Source organism: Petromyzon marinus, unplaced genomic scaffold, assembly GCF_048934315.1.
Source record: "Petromyzon marinus isolate PM22_M1 ecotype Great Lakes invasive population unplaced genomic scaffold, UKy_Petmar_22M1.pri1.0 PM_Scaffold_24, whole genome shotgun sequence".
Taxonomy (NCBI): Eukaryota; Metazoa; Chordata; class Hyperoartia; order Petromyzontiformes; family Petromyzontidae; genus Petromyzon; species Petromyzon marinus.
The window spans coordinates 554,699-572,823 of NW_027423213.1; the positions used below are offsets into that span (position 1 = coordinate 554,699).

The window sequence follows — 18,125 nt, forward strand, 5'->3', positions numbered from 1 at the left end:
CGCATCTCACGCTGTTATCACGGACTGTGCTTTACCCTGTATTAGTCATTGTAACGAGGGAGTTTACACAACGCAACTACCGCGTTATAGAACACTGCAGTAAATATTGTCGCGGTGTGGAAGGAGCAATGAACGTCATCTTGTGGCATGGAAAGGCATCGCAGCCCTAGCGAGCAGCCAGAGACAAAGCCTGCACGCACGGCAAAGTTGTGATTGACCCGGGGACTATTAGCAAGTGACACGTATGGACTAATGGTTACTCTAAATGACGATGTTGACGTTGGTTATAACGTGCTACAAATATGCTGAAGGCACATCGCATTAGCTCTGACAAATAGCGGACTTTTTAAAGTTATCGTTTACAATGGTTAATTTGTATATCATGCCAAGTGAGTAATTTACGTGTGGACCCTGACAGCGGCACTCAATGTCCAACTCTTGCGAATGCTCTCAGGGGATCTTTACCGTGCGCTGCGTTCACTCACTCAGCCCCAATCTCCCTGTCGTGAACTCACCACTCACCCACTCACTCACCTCACCCTTCAACTCACTCACCCTCCTCACCTATTAATTCTCCTCATTAACTCACTCACCCTGAAATCCACTCCCTCACCCCCCCCTCCATCACCCGGCACTCACCGCCTGTCCGTGACCACCTCTCCCGTGCCTACAACCACAAACACCACCACCACCTCTCCCGTGCCTACAACCACAAACACCACCACCACCTCTCCCGTGCCTACAACCACAAACACCACCACCACCTCTCCCGTGCCTACAACCACAAACACCACCACCACCTCTCCCGTGCCTACAACCACAAACACCACCACCACCTCCTGCTGCTGCTGCTGTCGCGGTCTCCGCGTGGCGCCGCGGGCCCAGGGGGAGGCCTCGCGGCCCAAGAGCGGCGCCACGGCTCCCCCCCTCCCGCTCCTGGCCCCTCCCCCTCGTCCCTCCTGGCCCCTCGTCCCTCCTGGCCCCTCGTCCCTCCTGGCCCCTCCCCCTCGTCCCTCCTGGCCCCTTCCCCTCGTCCCTCCTGGCCCCTCCCCCTCGTTCCAACTGGCCCCTCCCCCTCGTCCCTGCTGGCCCCTCCCCCTAGTCCCTCCTCCTCCCGCTCGCGACGTGGAGTGATCTCGCCCCCCCACCGCCCATCGCGCCGCCTCTCGCGTGATTGGCTCGCTTCGCGTCACGTGGGGAAGGCGGAAGAGGAGTATGGGGGAGGAGCTGCGCTGTTAGGGGCGGGGCCGTGGAGTCACGTGGTTGGCAATGATTGACAATAAGTGGGCAGGGATGGCTGTTACGTCAACGTGTACGTCACATCCGGTAAAGAAGTTATATAAATAACGCCCCTTCGTGACGTGCCTCACACTTGCTTCTGTCCCGCGTGCCGTCAACACGAGCTGAGCATGGCGCTGCTGATCGTTGGCGTTCTGCTCTTGGCCCTGCTTGGGATGGAGATCTTCATTTATCTTCGTTGTACGCTTTCCATCTCAGACTTTCACCGCGAGACCACGACGCTGCAAACGGAGAGGATGGGCCAGCAGAATGTGGAGCTCTGTCAGGGGAACAAGACGCCCCATCTGAAGCTACAGTATCAGCAGGAGGAGTTGATGGATAACCGAGAGACTCTCCAGAGAGAGAACAGGGGCCTGGTTCAACAGCTTAAAGAGCGCCAGTTAGAGCTGGAGTCCACAAGAGTGCCTGGCTGCGAGCGTGCGTCTCTCCGTGCGGATTTTCTCCGAGACTGCAATGCAGCACAGCGGCAAATGTCGCTGCGCTGTAAAAAGGAAGGTCTCCGTAGGTCGCTGCGCATCCACCTGAGGGAGTTGAACTTCCTGAATCCACAGAGAGGGCAGGAGCAGTTTAGGCTGCGCGGGAAGCTGGCGCGTCACGAGGAAAAGTGGCACGGCGAAGTGCAGATGCGCAAAGAGTGCCGGCATCTCAATAGACAGCTGAAAGAGCTGAAATGCGCCATTTCTCAAATTTACAAAGATGCCACCACCACCAACGCCACTGCCACCGCCACTGCCACAGCTGCCACCACCGCCACCAAGCCCCAGAAATGAAGAGATGTATTAATTGGGTTCGAAAATGGCTGAAACGCAAGTCGACCATTTTAAAACATTGGGGCAATTTAGAAAATGACACCGCCCCAATTAAAACATTATTCACAAAGACAAACGTTCCCCGTATAGATTCAAGAGACTATTGGGGCAAGTGCTATTAGCAAGGAGCAGCACCTAAGAAGACCTCCACAATACAATCACAAGCACAAACACAAAGGTCCCCCATGTAGCCTCAACACTGTTGGGGAAAGTGTTGTACAATATATATTTATCTATGTTTAACTTATTTTGCATCACATGTAGTCAACCATACCAATGGGAGATGTTGTTAATGAATAGTACAACTTTTGGATTCCATTACAGAGAATCGTTAGTGAGTCGAACAGTTCATAAGTCTGAATAAAATAGTGTACTGTATTTAAATTCACATACTGGAAGTGTTGTAAAATGTATTACGGTTTAACAAAAATTTTGAAGCAATGTTAAAGTCATAACACGGAATATTATACATTTGCAAATAATACTGTAATAAATACTGTATGGTAAACAAAAAATAAAGTTACGTAAATAGGACAAAAAATATGTTTTTAATGTCACTTACCTTGAGTCTGGATGTGGGACCTTTTGTCGGGAGGGGGCATAATGAGTCCCCATAACTGCACACGGGAGGGTTGGGGGTGAACGTCCGCAAGCACACACACACACAACAGCGACAGTCATCCCCCGAATAGCCTAACCAGAATGTTGGGGCAAGTGCTGTTAGCCAGCAGCGCCTATGAAGGCTGGAATGTCGCACGAGGGGGTGCGTGGACAGCACCACGCCCGGCTGCCTTTGTCTCGCCAGTGGTGATATTTACACACCACACCAGGCACTTATTTGAGGCTGAGTCAATCGACGGAAAGCCCAGCAACCATTAATATAATCGTTAAAGGTGTTGGTCGTGAGTGGGAATCGAACTGGGATCGGTGGGATGGTAGACAGTGTTCACCATTGCACTATCTCTCCCCACACACACACTCACAGGGGTATATGCGTCCGTGCACACACGCACAACAAGAAGACAATATTCGCCGTTTGCCCCTAAGTGGCAGTGACATCACCACAGCGCTTTTGTGCGGTGCTTGGTGCATTTTGAGGTCACTTGAAGTGTCGAAGGATGGCTGGCAAGAAGTCATGAATAGACACAGGTACCATGGGTTGACTTAAGGTGATGACGGGCAGATGCAAAAGCCGTGCTCCCCACTGTGCCAAATTTCAGTGTTTCAGTCATATAGCGCTCTGCTCATTCTTATGAGTGTCGCTCCGCTGCCCTACGCTATTGCTGGAGGGCAACTGCCTCCACCTCCCCAGTAGAGTCTTTCATGAACCTCCTCCACATAGGCCTATCGCGACACTGCTGCTACCAGTCATCAGCAAGTTCAATCAGCTCCACATCCTTCTGTACCACATCAGTCCATCTCTTCTGTAGCCCATGCCGCGCCTGTTTAGCATGATCTATCCGCCCAAATTGAAGCTGCTTGGGGATGCGGTGACAGTGCATATAGACTTCATGACCCAGCCAATGGAGCCTGACTTGCCGGAAGAGCCCACTGATGAGCCTTTGTCTAGATATTTTAGGAAATGTTGGCCTCCTCACAAAGTCCAGTCTGGTTAAACCCTGGTAGGCAGGCTAGACCAAATGTTTCAAACCATTGCAGATAATCCTATAGAGAGAAATAAGGGAAGGCATAACTGTGGTCCAGAAGACATGAAGGTTTGTATGGAGTAACAGATCAGGTAGCTTCCATACAATGTTACGCAGCTGATGAAAATATAATGCCACTCGAATGAATCGAAGTGAGACCTCGGCTCCCAAAACAGAGTTGGTCATGAGCACACTGCCCAAGTACGGAAATATCTCCACTCTCTCCACAACTGCCTCAAAATACATGGGGAATTGAGGGAGGGGAGCATTTTGATGATGTAAAATACCCAGGGAGGTGATTTGATTTTGTGGGGCTGATGGTAACGGCCCATATTTTAGTAGCATGTTCCGTGTTTAGATGGAGTGTCTCCAACTCCTTAGAGTGGGCAGTAATCACCAGATCATCCGCATTCATAATATGGTTTAACTATAGAGAGCCATACCATGACCGGACTCGTGCATCGATCAGCCTCCCATTATATCTATACCAGATATAAATTCTACTGGTACATCCATGGAAATCGTCTCATTACTAAGTAGTCAAAGAAAATGTTAAGTCGTGTAGGGGCCAGAGGACATCCATGTCACACATTACTCACATATTCTATCATCCCTTAACTCCATTATATCGATTTCCCATGAGACACAGCAGTTGTTTTTCTATTGTTTATATATGCTTTTCATTACTGTAACTCTGTGTTTTTATTTAGCTTTTGTTATTTTGGTGATCCAGGTCTCTCTTGCAAATGAGAATCATCCTAGTCTCTTTAGTTCTCGCCTGTTTTAACTAAATAAATTACTACTTACTCCATTATGAACTCACCCACTTCCCTTACTTTATGACTCACATAAATACGTCCTCTCCTTCCTCATGAGTCATATATTGACCTGATAACTCAGGCAACCACCTGATAATTCACTGTGCCAACATCACTCACGCACTATTTCACAATCTCACCAATGACCTACTCATCCCATCACTCACTACCTTACTCACCATCCGCTTCCCTCATTGACCCACTGGTAAAATGGAAATACGCAGTCTAACACTCACGTGTTTAAAGAAGCTCCTTCGCAGGTTAGATTGTCTAGATGATTTATTTCACGATAACGTATTTACAACGCAAAAGTACGACTCACATGAACCTTCCCTCGTACAGTACCCTGCATCTGTTCCACCCATCAACACTGACACCACTATATCCTTTGCCATCTAAGAGAAAGGACGTAGAAGACGGTTGAGTCTGCTGGAAGAATGTACCAAGGAAACTGCTGCAAGCTGCCAGGGCGAGGCTGCGTGGGTAGAAAAGGGAGAGCGAGGCCCGCAATTGGGGCGCTAGCTCGGAGACTGAAGGACGACTGCAGGTGGATGACATCGGGGCCGACTGTTGTACATGGTGGAAACCATTAAGAAAGATTGTTCGAGATGAATGTAGTGGAAAACACTGGGGCTGCAGATAGTCATACCCTTGTGAAGCGTGTGAGTTGCACTCTCTTCTCAAAAATGGAACCTGCAAAGAAGCTTCTGGTGGCAGTGGTGGGATACAGTCTACAAGTTCAAGAAGGAAGACCCGCCGAAGAGCTCCTGCAGAGAACGAGTTATCAACCCTAAGCGCTCCAGGTTTTTCAGACTCGGCAAATGGCGGGAGTGAGAGCCGGACCCCGTTGGCAGCCAAGTTCCCGATGGAAGTGGATGCTCCGCCAAAGACCCAAGAACCAGCATCGCCGAACAAAGAAAATTGGCGGCAGCTGTTGGACAGGTTGGACCACCTTACCTCAGTGGTGGATCGACTGATAATTTCGATGATGAAGAAAAGAGAAGAGGAAGGAACAGGTAGTGCGCGGCTGAAGCCAGATCCATCTCCACCATGGACCGCAATGGCGAGGAGAAAGCGCCATAGGGCAGCAGCCATCGCTTCCCCCCGTCGAGCAGCAGGCGGGAACCAATCAAATGACTCAACCACAACTAGAAGCTGTTCAACAGACCTTGACCACCATGCATAAAAATACGGGAGGTGATTGTATTGCATTCATCAAAAGATTTGAAGCAGCTGTCAGAGTCAGCCGATTGATTGACGATGAAGTGCTACGACTGCTGCCTACGGTGTTGGATGACAGAGCACTATTGGCCTTCTTTATGATCCCGGAAAATCAACCTGCCACAACCCAACAAGGTTGTCAAGGGATGGCCGATGTTTTCTGTCCTGCGTCCAGCGCAAGGCAGCAATTTTCATCCTGGAGAAGAGGAGATAGCGAGCCACTGATGGCTTATAGAAGTACCTTGCATGCGGTTGCAGATGTGGCATTTGCAAGGATGGACATGACAACCTGAGACGTGCTAGTGGCGGAGCGGCTACAAATTCTCCTCTATCAAAGTGGCATTACATTGCCGATTTTGCCAGAGAGTGAGCAAACTTCAATGTAGTTTGCTAAATGCCTCTGGGCACACACAGATCCCAGGGCACCATGTGAAGTAGCAGCCCATGTGACAAGGGTGATGGAGAATGGAGGAGCAGGACCAACGGAGCCAACAGGGACAGCAACAACAGGGACCGCCGCAATGCCCAGCATGGAGGGTGATCTGCAGGCGACCTTGGAAGAGATGGCTGTGGCCATCCAGGGGTTCAACGATTCAAGGTGTCAACTACAGCATCAGCGACCATGGCACAACCACGGAGGAATTCAGGACCATGCGGTGATGTACTGCTACCACTGCGGGAGGTCGGGCCACATCGCGAGAGGTTGCCGAGGGGAAGTCATCCCGAGACAACCAAGAAACACCCAGGCGTGTCGCCTGTACACCCAGCCAGATCACACGTGCACCTCATTTCCAAAACCCTCATCACCAACATCACTAGCACACCACTCGATCACATCGACCTGGAGTGAAACAACAGGGAAAATTCGGCCAACATCTCGGGCTAAGTGGAAAAAGTTAGTGAGATCGGTCGTAGCAGCAGCGACAGGAGCAGCATGGTGTAAACCGACCCTCCCTGACTCGCCGAGACAGGTGATGTCAATAAACACAGCAACGATAGAAAATGATGTACCACCCACAGATCATGATCTTGGGCTGATAAGGACCGAATGAATCCGATTGCAAAAACAGGATGAAATTATACAGTCATTGGCTGCACAGGCAGCTGAATGTGCTCAAACTGGTCAAAATGGGGAGCCATTCATCCCATGGCGAGGACTCCTGATGAGGTGGGACATGAAGATGCAGCGTTGTTGCCTAGTGGTGCAAAAACCCTTGCAAAAACAGTTGCTACTAGAAGTGCACGCCAAACAACAAATGCACTTGGGCCACCGAAACACATTGCTCACACTGCAGGCTCGATATTTTTGGCCAGTTATGTCAAAAGATGTACGCGAGCGGGTAATCATTGTCAGGAGTGTGCAAAAAGGAAACCTGCTCCCCATCCTATACAGGCTCCACTGCAGTCGATCGCAGTGGTGAGGGTAAACGAACTAGTAGCGTTGGATATCCTGGGTGCATTTCCTAAAACAGCAAGGATAAAATAAATATTTGCTCGAGGGGATGGAGTATTGCACACACTGGCTCGTTGCATGGCCGATAAATGACCAAACGGCTGCAATAATAGCAGAAGCCTTTCTCCATGGCTATGTATTGGACAAGGGCCCCACTGAGAAACGTCTAGCAGGCCAGGGTCAGAATTTTTCTACTAACCTGTTGCGAGAGGTTTGTAATATCGTGGGCACTAAGAAAAATTCGAACGCCACCATACCACCTGCATTGTGATGGACAAGTAGATAGGCTTAACCGCACGCTGTCCGCAATGTTGTGCCATGTTGTAAATGGTGATCAGATGGACTGGGACTTGCACATCCCAGGGGTCCTAGGGGCATATTGTAGAGTGCCACATGCATCGGCCGGGCTCTTCCCCTTCTTTTTGATGTATGGGAGAGACCCTGAGCCACCTATTGAGGACCAACTGGTGGCTTTCCCTGCTAAAGTTGTGTCGTCACCAGCCTCCCTCAGACTGCCACTAAAAAAGCTCTGTGAAGCTCGTGAAGCCGCGATAGCAGAGTCAGGCAGATCGCAAATAGCAAACAAACGGTTGCGGAAATGAACGGAGACGCCTGTACCCTTTGAACAGGGTGATCGGGCCTGGTTACACTGTCCTGAGGTCCGGGTTAGAAAATCCGCCAAACTACACCATCCTTGGCAAAGCCCAGTGGAATTGTTAAAATCCTCTGCCCGCAAAGTGTTCGCATCCAAATGGGACGCCAGAGATGGGTGGTTAATCCGAGTCGCCCTAAACCATATAGAGAACTGACGTCACAAGGGATCGTTCAGGCTCACAAAGCCGTGCCCAGGGGCGTCGTGATGAATGCCAGGGAGGGGAGCATCCTCCTCACAGAAATACTGCCCCCGCACTCTCCTCTCAGGATCGACCGGAATGAAGATGGCCACGATGAGGGAGGCCGACGGACTAATTTAGAGAGGTGCCGAGAAGGAGTGTCACCAGGTCGAATGTGCTGCTCGACCACACCTATAGTACATATTGATGGCTTGTTGTAAATGTAGGGCTAATGATGTTGCGTATTGTTTGCCTAAGAATGTACACCTTCAATAGGGCAGCCCACGTAAGAGTTTGGTGATGATACTGAATGGTCAAGTTGGGTTGTAATGCCTTCCCCCCCTTGATTCAAGCGCCTATGTTAAGCATTAACCCAGAGGTTAAATGTTTTGTACTCCATGCCCACATCACTGAATCCCGTGTGCGATCCCATTGATTCCCACATAGAGTTCCCTATTACTGGTAGGAACGAAGTTGTAAACTGAGTGTACCAGCCTGCAATAGATGAGTGTACCAGCTTGCAATAGATTAATGCGTCCGTCCGTCCCCTTTCAATACTTTAACGAAGTGAAATCTCGTGCTATTGGGGTGTAAAAATAAAATTGCGCAAAATTCCAATGTTCCTACCAGCCCACCCTGCAGGGACCTGTTAAATTAGAGTTTTAGCCGGGACAGATATTTTTATGGGCAGAAGAGGGTGATGTAGGGTACTGTACATGGCAAAAGTTATAGTGGTGTCAGTGGAGATGGGTGGAAACAGGTGCATGGTACCGTACGAGGGAAGGTTCGAGGTAGAAGACGGTAAAGTTTGCTGGAATAATCTTAAATTAAAGCTTTCATGAATGCAGGGATTCATACTCTTTGGTGGAGACGATAGCACAGAGTAGTGTACCTTCTTTATGACTCTGATATTTCCATCCTACCTGCCTATGTCAGCTGTTATTTCCGACTCTTTGTGTCTCTCTCTATGCCTCTCTCTTAGATCTCTCATGCTCACATGTCCTTTGGATTGCACTCTCATGCCTTTGGATTCCACCACTCTTCGATATTACTTTAACATGCTAATCTCTCACATTAACATAGCCCCTTTCATGCCCTCTATGAGGAGGCCGCTCTCCGTTCTTACATTTACATGCTAATTTCTCACATTAACATCACTGGCCCCGCCCACTTATTTATGGCCCTTGGGCTACACCCATTTCAAACTCTTTTAAACATTCTGCCTCAACAGCAGATCATGCTTTGCCATCTGATGACGGACGCTTGTGTTGCACCCGAAACGTCGTGATTTATTTTATTTTATACCTACGTGACTTTACCGAAAGAACCAAAGAGTATGGAAGATACCAAGTCAGCTTCATCCCAATGGTGCTGTTTAGGCGAAAGTTTATCTATGAGTATATATAGGCTGGCTGACAGGTATGAAGTTACTCCTTTGGTGTTAATATACAACAAAAACAGTGATAAATGTATAACCATTGTCATGGGTGAAGTCTTCCCATACTGGATCAGTCATGGAGATTGTTTCACCATACGCCATCATGCTTTTCAACGTGGGTTGATAACGAAAAGGCTCATGGTCAGTTTGTTTGATGTTAACTATAACCGAGAATCAAACTCAAGTGGCCTGATTCATAGTGCAATGCACAAACCATTGTGCCACCGTTTCACTCGTATGTACAAGTTAACAGGGAAATTAAAAACTATGCCATGTTTTTTGTTTACTGTCAATAAAATGAGAAAATAACATTGCCACGTTGGTCAACCCGTCGTCTGAAAATTACGAGATGTAAAAGTCAAAAGTCTTAGGTATAATGCAGACAAGGGTTTTGGTAGTTGAACGATTTCATAATGGGTTGCAGGTGACAATCCTAATCAAATGCCATTTTCAAGATCGTGTGCATAAGTCTGTTGTAGACAAAAACAACGGCCTGCTGATAAAGCATGTCCTGCATTCTTACATGTGTAAAGAAGCTCCTTCGCAGGTTTCATTTTCTAGATGATTTATTCCCGACGATAACATATTTACAAGGTGAGAGTGCAACTCACACGTTGCACAAGGCTATGACTATCTGCAGTCCCGGTGGTTTCTAATAGAGTAGATTAATCTCGAACAGTCTTTCTTGATGGTTTCCACCATGTTGATTACCAACAGTCGGCCCCGATGTCGTCCACCTGCAGTTGTTCTTCAGTCCCCAAGGCATCAGCCCATTTGTGGGCCACACTCCCCCTTATATACCCGCACGGCCACGCCCTGGTAACTTCCAGCAGTTTTCCCCGGTAGATTATCTCAGCAGACTCTATTGTCTTCTACTTCACTTCTCTTGGATGGCAAAGTTTATAGTGGGGGCAGTGGAGATGGGTTGAAACAGGTACAGGTTACTGTACGGGGGAAGGTTCGTGTGAGTCGTATTCTTGCGTTGTAAATACGTTATCGTGAAATAAATAATCTATCAAATGGAACCTGCAAAGGAGCTTCTTTACACTGATGTGAGTGTAAGCCTGAGTACAATCTCACGTGTTGTTGCTGTCGAGTATTTTAATTTTACCAGTGGGTCAATGAGGGAAGGGGATGATGATTAATGTAGTGATAGAATGGGTGGGTCATTCTTGAGAGCATGAAAAAGTGCGTGAGGTTGACACAGTGAATGATCGGGTGATTGTGTGATCAGGTAAATATATGACTCATGAGGAGAGAGAGGGAGTATTTACGTGAGTCATAGATTTAAGGAAGTGGGTGAGTTCATAATGGAGTGAGTACCAGTTTATTGAGTTGAACAAGGCGAGAACTAAAGCGACCAGGATGAGTCTCATTTGCAAGAGAGACCTGGATCACCCAAATTACCAAAGCTAAATAAAACACAGAGTTACAGTAATTAAAGCAAACATACTATTTTCTTCTTTCGATAAAGCATATATAAACAATAGAAAGACAACTGCTGTCTCATGAAAAATCGACGTAATGGAGCTAAGGGATGATAGAATGTGTGAGTAATGTGCGACATGGATGTCCTCTGCCCCCTACACGACTGAACATTTTCTTTGACTACGTAGTTTGAGACGATTTCCATGGATGTACCAGTAGAATTTATCTGGTATATATATAATGGGAGGCTGATCGATGCCTGAGCCGGTCATGGTATGGCTCTCTATTGTTAAACCATATTATGAATGCGGATGATCTGGTGATTACTGCCCACTCTAAGGAGAAGTTGGAGACACTACAGCTAAACATGAAGCATGCTACTAAAATATGGGCCGTTACCATCAGCCCCACGAAAACAAATCACCTCCCTGGGTATTTTACATCATAAAAATGCTCCCTTCCTCAATTTCTCATGTATTTGGGGCACCTGAGGAGAGAGTGGAGTGGGCAGTGTGCTGATGATCAAGTCCGTTTTGGGAGCCGAGGTCTCATTTAAAATAATTCGAGCAGCATTATATTTTCATCAACTGCTCAACAGTGTGGAAGCTACCTGGCATGTCACTCCATAAAAATCTTCATGTCTTCTCGGCCACAGTTATACCCTTCCTTATCTCTCTCGAAAGGAACATTAAGGTTAGCTTGCCTACGATCTATTCAGGGTTTAACCAGACTGGACTTTGTAAGCTCACAGATTCCTAGAATATCTGGACAAATGCCCATCTGTGGGCTCCTCCAGCAAGCGAGGCTGCGTTGATTGTGTCATGCAGTCCGTATGCAGTCACGGCATCCCCAAGCAGCTTCAATTTGGCTGGATAGATGACTGGTATCAGCAGTGTCATGATCGGCTTCTGTGGAGGAGGTTCATGAAAGGTGCTGCTGGGGAAGTGGAGGCAGTTGCCCTCCAGCAACAGCATAGGGCAGAGGAGCGAGGCTCAAAACAACGAGCAGAGCGCCAAACAACTGACACAAATAAAGTTGGCACAGTGGGGAGCACGGCTGTTGCATCTGCCCATCATCTTCCTAAGTCAATCCATGGCACCTGCGTCTATTACATGACCTCCTGCCAGCCAGCCTTCGACACTTCACGTGGCCTCAAAATGCACCGAGCATGGCACAAGTGCTGTGGTGATGTCACCGCCACTTAGGGGTGAACGACGGTTGTCGCGTTGTTGTTGTGCGTGTGTGCACGGACGCATGCACGCCTGTGAGTCTCGTGTATGGAGAGATAAAGAGAGGCAGCCGGGCAGGGTGCTGGCCATTCACCCCGTGTGCCATTCAGAGCTTCATAGGCGCTTGCCCCAACATTCTGGTAAGGCTATACAGCGGATGATTGTCACTGTTGTGTGTGTGTATGGACGTTCACCCCCCTCCCACCGCCCCCGTGTGTGCAGGGACTCATTACGCCCCCTCCCGACAAGCAGACCGGCATCCGGACTAAAGGTAAGTGACAATAACATTTTTTTTCCATTTAAGTAACTTTATGTTTTGCTCACAATACAGTATTTATTAGAGTGTTGCATGCAAATGTACAATATTTTGTCTTATATATGACTTAGTTGATGTTCTATGGGGTATGTTTGTCTTTCTGAGTAATGTTTTAATTAGGGTGGTGTCATTTTCACAATTTCCCCAATATTTTTAAATGGCCAACTTGCGCTTCAGCAATTTTCGGAACCAATGGCTAAATCTCTTCATCTTCTTGGGCTTGGTGGTGGTGGCAGAAGTGGTGGTGGAAACGGTTGCGGTGGTGGAAGCTGTGGCAGCGGCGGTGGAAGTGGCGTCGGTGGTGGTGGCATTGTACATTTGAGACACGGTCCATATTAGCTCTTTCAGCTGGCTACGGAGATGCAGGTTCTCTTCTTGCAGCCTCTTTTCCCCATGCCACATGTCCTCGTGACGCACCAGCTTCCCGCGCAGCCTAAACTGTTCCTGCCCTCTCTGCGGATTCAGGAAGGTCAACTTCCTCAGGTGGGCGTGCAGCGACCTCCGGAGATCTTCGTTTTCACAGCGCAGCGACATTTGCCGCTGTGCTGCATTGCAGTCTCGGAGAAAATCCGCATGGAGAGACTTGCTCTCCCTGCAAGGCACTCTCGTGGGCTCCAGCTCCAACTGGCGCTCTTTAAGCTGTTGAACCAGGCTCCTGATCTCTCTCTGGAGAGTCTCTCGGTTCTCCATGAACTCCTCCAGCTGATGCTGTAGCTCCAGACGGAGCATCTTGCTCTTCTGACAGAGCTCCACATTCTGCAGGCCCATCCTCTCCGTAGACAGCGTCGTGGTCTCATGGTCAAAGTCTGAAATGGAAAGCGTAAAAAGAAGATATATGAAGATCCCCATCCCAAGCATGGCCAAGACCAGAACGCCAACGATCAGCAGCACCATGCTCAGTTCGAGTTGACGGCACGCGGGACAGAAGCAAGTGTGAGACACGTCACGAAGGGGCGTGTTATTTATCGTGACGTCATTACCGGATGTGACGTACACTATGACGTAACAGCCATCTCTGCCCACTTATTGTCAATCATTGCCCACCACGTGACTCCACGGCCCTGCCCCTAACCGTGCAGCTCCTCCCCCATACTCTTCTTCCGCCTTCCCCACGTGACGCGAAGCGAGCCAATCACGCGAGAGGCGGCGCGCGGTCGGCCCCGCGTCCGCTTCCCGCCATTCTTGCAATGGGCGGCGGGGCCGCTCAGGGTGGGGCGCGGGGCGCGGGGGCGAGTTCACTCCACGTCGCGAGTCGGGAGGAGGGACGAGGGGGAGGGGCCAGGAGGGACGAGGGGGAGGGGCCAGGAGGGACGAGGGGGAGGGGCCAGGAGCGGGAGGGGGGCGGAGCTGAGAGCTGCGAAAGTTTGGGGTACCACTACTTGAAAAATATACTGTACCACAGAAATTAGTTTATGTTTAGTTCGATTTAGAACATCTTTCCAATGGTTGCTTAATTTGAAACCAACTTCTCGGTTGAAATTGTGTCTGTGTTTGTAGATCTGAATTGCCTCGTGAACAAATCTCTGATAAAAACCCGTGGGTTTGCAAAGAACCTTGGTATCGGAGAAAATTATATCGTGATCACCCACAGCATTGTAACAGTGATCAGCAAAGAATTCGTTTTGCTGTGTTTCAAATCTGATTTGTGCTCGTGAATTCGGTCAGAGACATGTCGCTTTGTCTCCCCGATATAGCAATCACCGCAGGTACAACTCAATTTGTAAACCCCGGGGTACTGTAAGTCAGGAATGCCATCCTTCACGGATGGGATCAGATCACGAATTTTGTGTACTGTATTGAACCGGACCTGGATCTTGTGTTTGTTTAGAATTTTGGAAATCTTTTTAGTAACGCCTGCTATATATGGTAGTGTGATGGTTTTGGCCGGAGTATCAAGTGGTTGTTTCTGTATGGAGGGAGAAACAGCTTGGCGGATGGTACGGTCAGAGTAACCATTCCTTTTGAGGGCCAGGTGTACATGTTTTAATTCACTGGTCAGGTGGTGTTGGTCCGAAATGCAATGAGCCCTATGGTATGAAGTTTTGATGAGAGAATTCTTTTGGGCTGGGTGGTGGTGGGAATCAGGTTTCAAGTAGGAATCTGTGTGGGTGGGTTTCCTGTAGACAGAATGCCCCAATGAGCCATCAGGTCTCCTCTCAAACAGAACATCTAAGAATGGTAGCTTAAATTTCGATTTAAAGTTTTCGTGACTGCAAGGATTCATCTTCTTTGGTTCTTTCGGTAAAGTCACGTAGAATGAGAATAAAATAATAAATTGATAAAATAAAATAACACAATAATATTCTCACGACGTTTCGGCCACAACACAAGCGGCCTTCATCAGGTGAAGGGGACGAGACTGTCTGGAGGACAGCGCTGGAGTGAGAAAGCCACGCTGAGATCGCGATCTTTAAGCTGTGAGAAGAAACAAAGCGCCTTGACAAAGGAATTAGCATTTAATTTAGCATTGAAATGGCTGAGTGATTAGCTTGTGACTGGTCACAGAAAAGGCTATATTAAAGTTAAAGCATACACATCCGCAAAGGCACCCCTTGACAAAGGAATTAGCATAGAATTTAGCATTGAAATAGCTAAGTTAAAGTATACACATCCGCAGAGGCACTCCTTGACAAAGGAATTAGCATAGAATTTAGCATTGAAATAGCTGAATGATTAGCTTGTAACTGGTCACAGAAATAGCTATGTTAAAGTCAGAGCATATACATTCACCGAGGCACCTAGTACAAATCAAACAGGAGAATTTAGCATTGAAATAACTAGGCGAATTTAGCATTGAAATAACTGAGTGATTAGCTTGTGACTGGTCACAGAAATGGCTGTTGAAGTTAAGGCCTACACATCTGAGCTATTCACTGTAACTGGGTATACAATACAATATATAATGAATACTATATCATGAACCAAAAAAAATACTAAAATATAAATTACCTCAATGTTATCAATAAACTCTATATTCTCCAATCAGCTAAGCTACCAACAATAAGTCGTTATATATCACAATGCTATATGGCGAAAAATGGGTGGATTCTTACCCTCAACTTTAGCAACACGGATAGCTTAACCGTGGTTAATGGTATGGTTTACAACATGGAGTATAACAGCGCCTCGCAGCTGTCTCTCTCCCCCTCCTCTGTTCCGACCATCGATGAACTCGTCCGTCTGAACGGGACCCGTAGCTATCCGTGGTGCTAAAGTTGAGGGTAAGAATCCACCCATTTTTCGCCATATAGCATTGTGATATATAACGACTTATTGTTGGTAGCTTAGCTGATTGGAGAATATAGAGTTTATTGAAAACATTGAGGTAATTTAAATTTTTGTATTTTTTATTGGTTCAGTATATAGTATTCATTATATATTGTATTGTATACCCAGTTACTGTGATTAGCTCAGATGTGTAGGCCTTAACTTCAACATAGCCATTTCTGTGACCAGTCACAAGCTAATCACTCAGTTATTTCAATGCTAAATTCGCCTAGTTATTTCAATGCTACATTCTCTTGTTTGATTTGTACTAGGTGCCTCGGTGAATGTATATGCTCTGACTTTAACATAGCTATTTCTGTGACCAGTTACAAGCTAATCACTCAGCTATTTCAATGCTAAATTCTATGCTAATTCCTTTGTCAAGGGGTGCCTTTGCGGATGTGTATGCTTTAACTGTAACATAGCCTTTTCTGTGACCAGTCACAAGCTAATCACTCAGTCATTTCAATGCTAAATTATATGTTAATTCCTTTGTCAAGGCGCTTTGTTTCTTCTCACAGCTTAAAGATCGCGATCTCAGCGTGGCTTTCTCACTCCAGCGCTGTCCTCCAGACAGTCTCGTCCCCTTCACCTGATGAAGGCCGCTTGTATTGTGGCCGAAACGTCGTGAGAATATTATTGTGTTATTTTATTTTATCAATTTATTATTTTATTCTCATTCTACGTGACTTTACCGAAAGAACCAAAGAAAATGGTAGCTTACCATCTTTCTCCACTTCCATGGTCTTGTTCTTCTGACAGAGCTCCACATTCTGCAGGCCCATCCTCTCCGTTTGCAGCGTCGTGGTCTCGCGGTAAAAGTATGAGATGGAAAGCTTAAAACGAAGATAAATGAAGATCTCCATCCCAAGCATGGCTAACAGAACGCCAACGGTCAACAGGGCCATGCTGAGCTCGTGTTGACGGCACGCGGGACGGAAGGAAGTGTGAGGCACGTCACGAAGGGGCGTGTCCTATATCACCGGATGTGACGTACAGCCATCCCTGCCCGCTTATTGGCAATCATTGCCCACCACGTGACTCCACGGCCCCGCCCCTTACCGCGCAGCTCCTCCCCCATACTCTTCTTCCGCCTTCCCCACGTGACGCGAAGCGAGCCAATCACGCGAGAGGCGGCGCGCGGTAGGCCCCGCGACCGCTTCCCGCCATTCTTGCAATGGGCAGCGGGGCCGCGCAGGGGGGGGGGCGGTGGGGGCGGGGGGGGCGGGGCTGAGTTCACTCCACGTCGCGAACGGGAGGAGGATTGACGAGGGGGAGGGGCCAGGAGGGACGAGGGGGAGGGGCCAGGAAGGACGAGGGGGAGGGGCCAGGAGGGACGAGGGGGAGGGGCCAGGAGCGGGAGGGGGGGAGCCGTGGCGCCGCTCTTGGGCCGCGAGGCCTCCCCCTGGACCCGCGGCGCCACGCGGAGACCGCGACAGCAGCAGCAGCAGGAGGTGGTGGTGGTGGTGTTTGTGGTTGTAGGCACGGGAGAGGTGGTGGTGGTGGTGTTTGTGGTTGTAGGCACGGGAGAGGTGGTGGTGTTTGTGTTTGTAGGCACGGGAGAGGTGGTGGTGTTTGTGGTTGTAGGCACGGGAGAGGTGGTGGTGGTGTTTGTGGTTGTAGGCACGGACGGGAGAGGTGGTGGTGGTGTTTGTGGTTGTAGGCACGGGAGAGGTGGTGGTGGTGTTTGTGGTTGTAGGCACGGGAGAGGTGGTCACGGACAGGCGGTGAGTGCCGGGTGATGGAGGGGGGGGGATTGCAGGGTGAGTGAGTTAATGAGGAGAATTAATAGGTGAGGAGGGTGAGTGAGTTGAAGGGTGAGGTGAGTGAGTGGGTGAGTGGTGAGTTCACGACAGGGAGATTGGGGCTGAGTGAGTGAACGCAGCGCACGGTAAAGATCCCCTGAGAGCATTCGCAAGAGTTGGACATTGAGTGCCGCTGTCAGGGTCCACACGCAAATTACTCACTTGGCATGATATACAAATTAACCATTGTAAACGATAACTTTAAAAAGTCCGCTATTTGTCAGAGCTAATGCGATGTGCGTTTTGCATATTTGTAGCACGTTATAACCATCGTCAACATCGTCATTTAGAGTAACCATTAGTCCATACGTGTCACTTGCTAATAGTCCCCGGGTCAATCACAACTTTGCCGTGCGTGCAGGCTTTGTCTCTGGCTGCTCGCTAGGGCTGCGATGCCTTTCCATGCCACAAGATGACGTTCATTGCTCCTTCCACACCGCGACAATATTTACTGCAGTGTTCTATAACGCGGCAGTTGCGTTGCTGAATAACACCGCGTTGTGTAAACTCCCTCGTTACAATGACTAATACAGGGTAAAGCACAGTCCGTGATAACAGCGTGA

At 48.5% G+C, this 18,125-nt stretch overlaps 1 protein-coding gene across 1 annotated transcript; it reads right to left on the reverse strand.

Moving 5' to 3' along the window:
• Positions 1-10,828: 10,828 nt before the first annotated feature.
• On the reverse strand, positions 10,829-16,739 carry LOC142922975 (uncharacterized). The gene is made up of 2 exons (XM_076063909.1): positions 16,482-16,739; positions 10,829-13,296 (listed from the first exon to the last, which is right to left on the reverse strand). Exons 1-2 carry the CDS (start codon positions 16,663-16,665, stop codon positions 12,644-12,646), a joined length of 837 nt encoding a protein of 278 aa, XP_075920024.1. The 5' UTR covers positions 16,666-16,739; the 3' UTR covers positions 10,829-12,643.
• Between the last annotated feature and the right edge of the window lie 1,386 nt (positions 16,740-18,125).

Bases quoted from the DNA above. Each gene is read 5' to 3' on its own strand.
- LOC142922975 (XM_076063909.1), bottom strand. From the start codon at position 16,665: ATGGCCCTGTTGACCGTTGGCGTTCTGTTAGCCATGCTTGGGATGGAG. The intron at 13,297-16,481 runs GTAAGCTACCAT...TTTCCATTTCAG, and splicing joins CATGGAAGTGGAGAAAGATG to ACTTTGACCATGAGACCACG.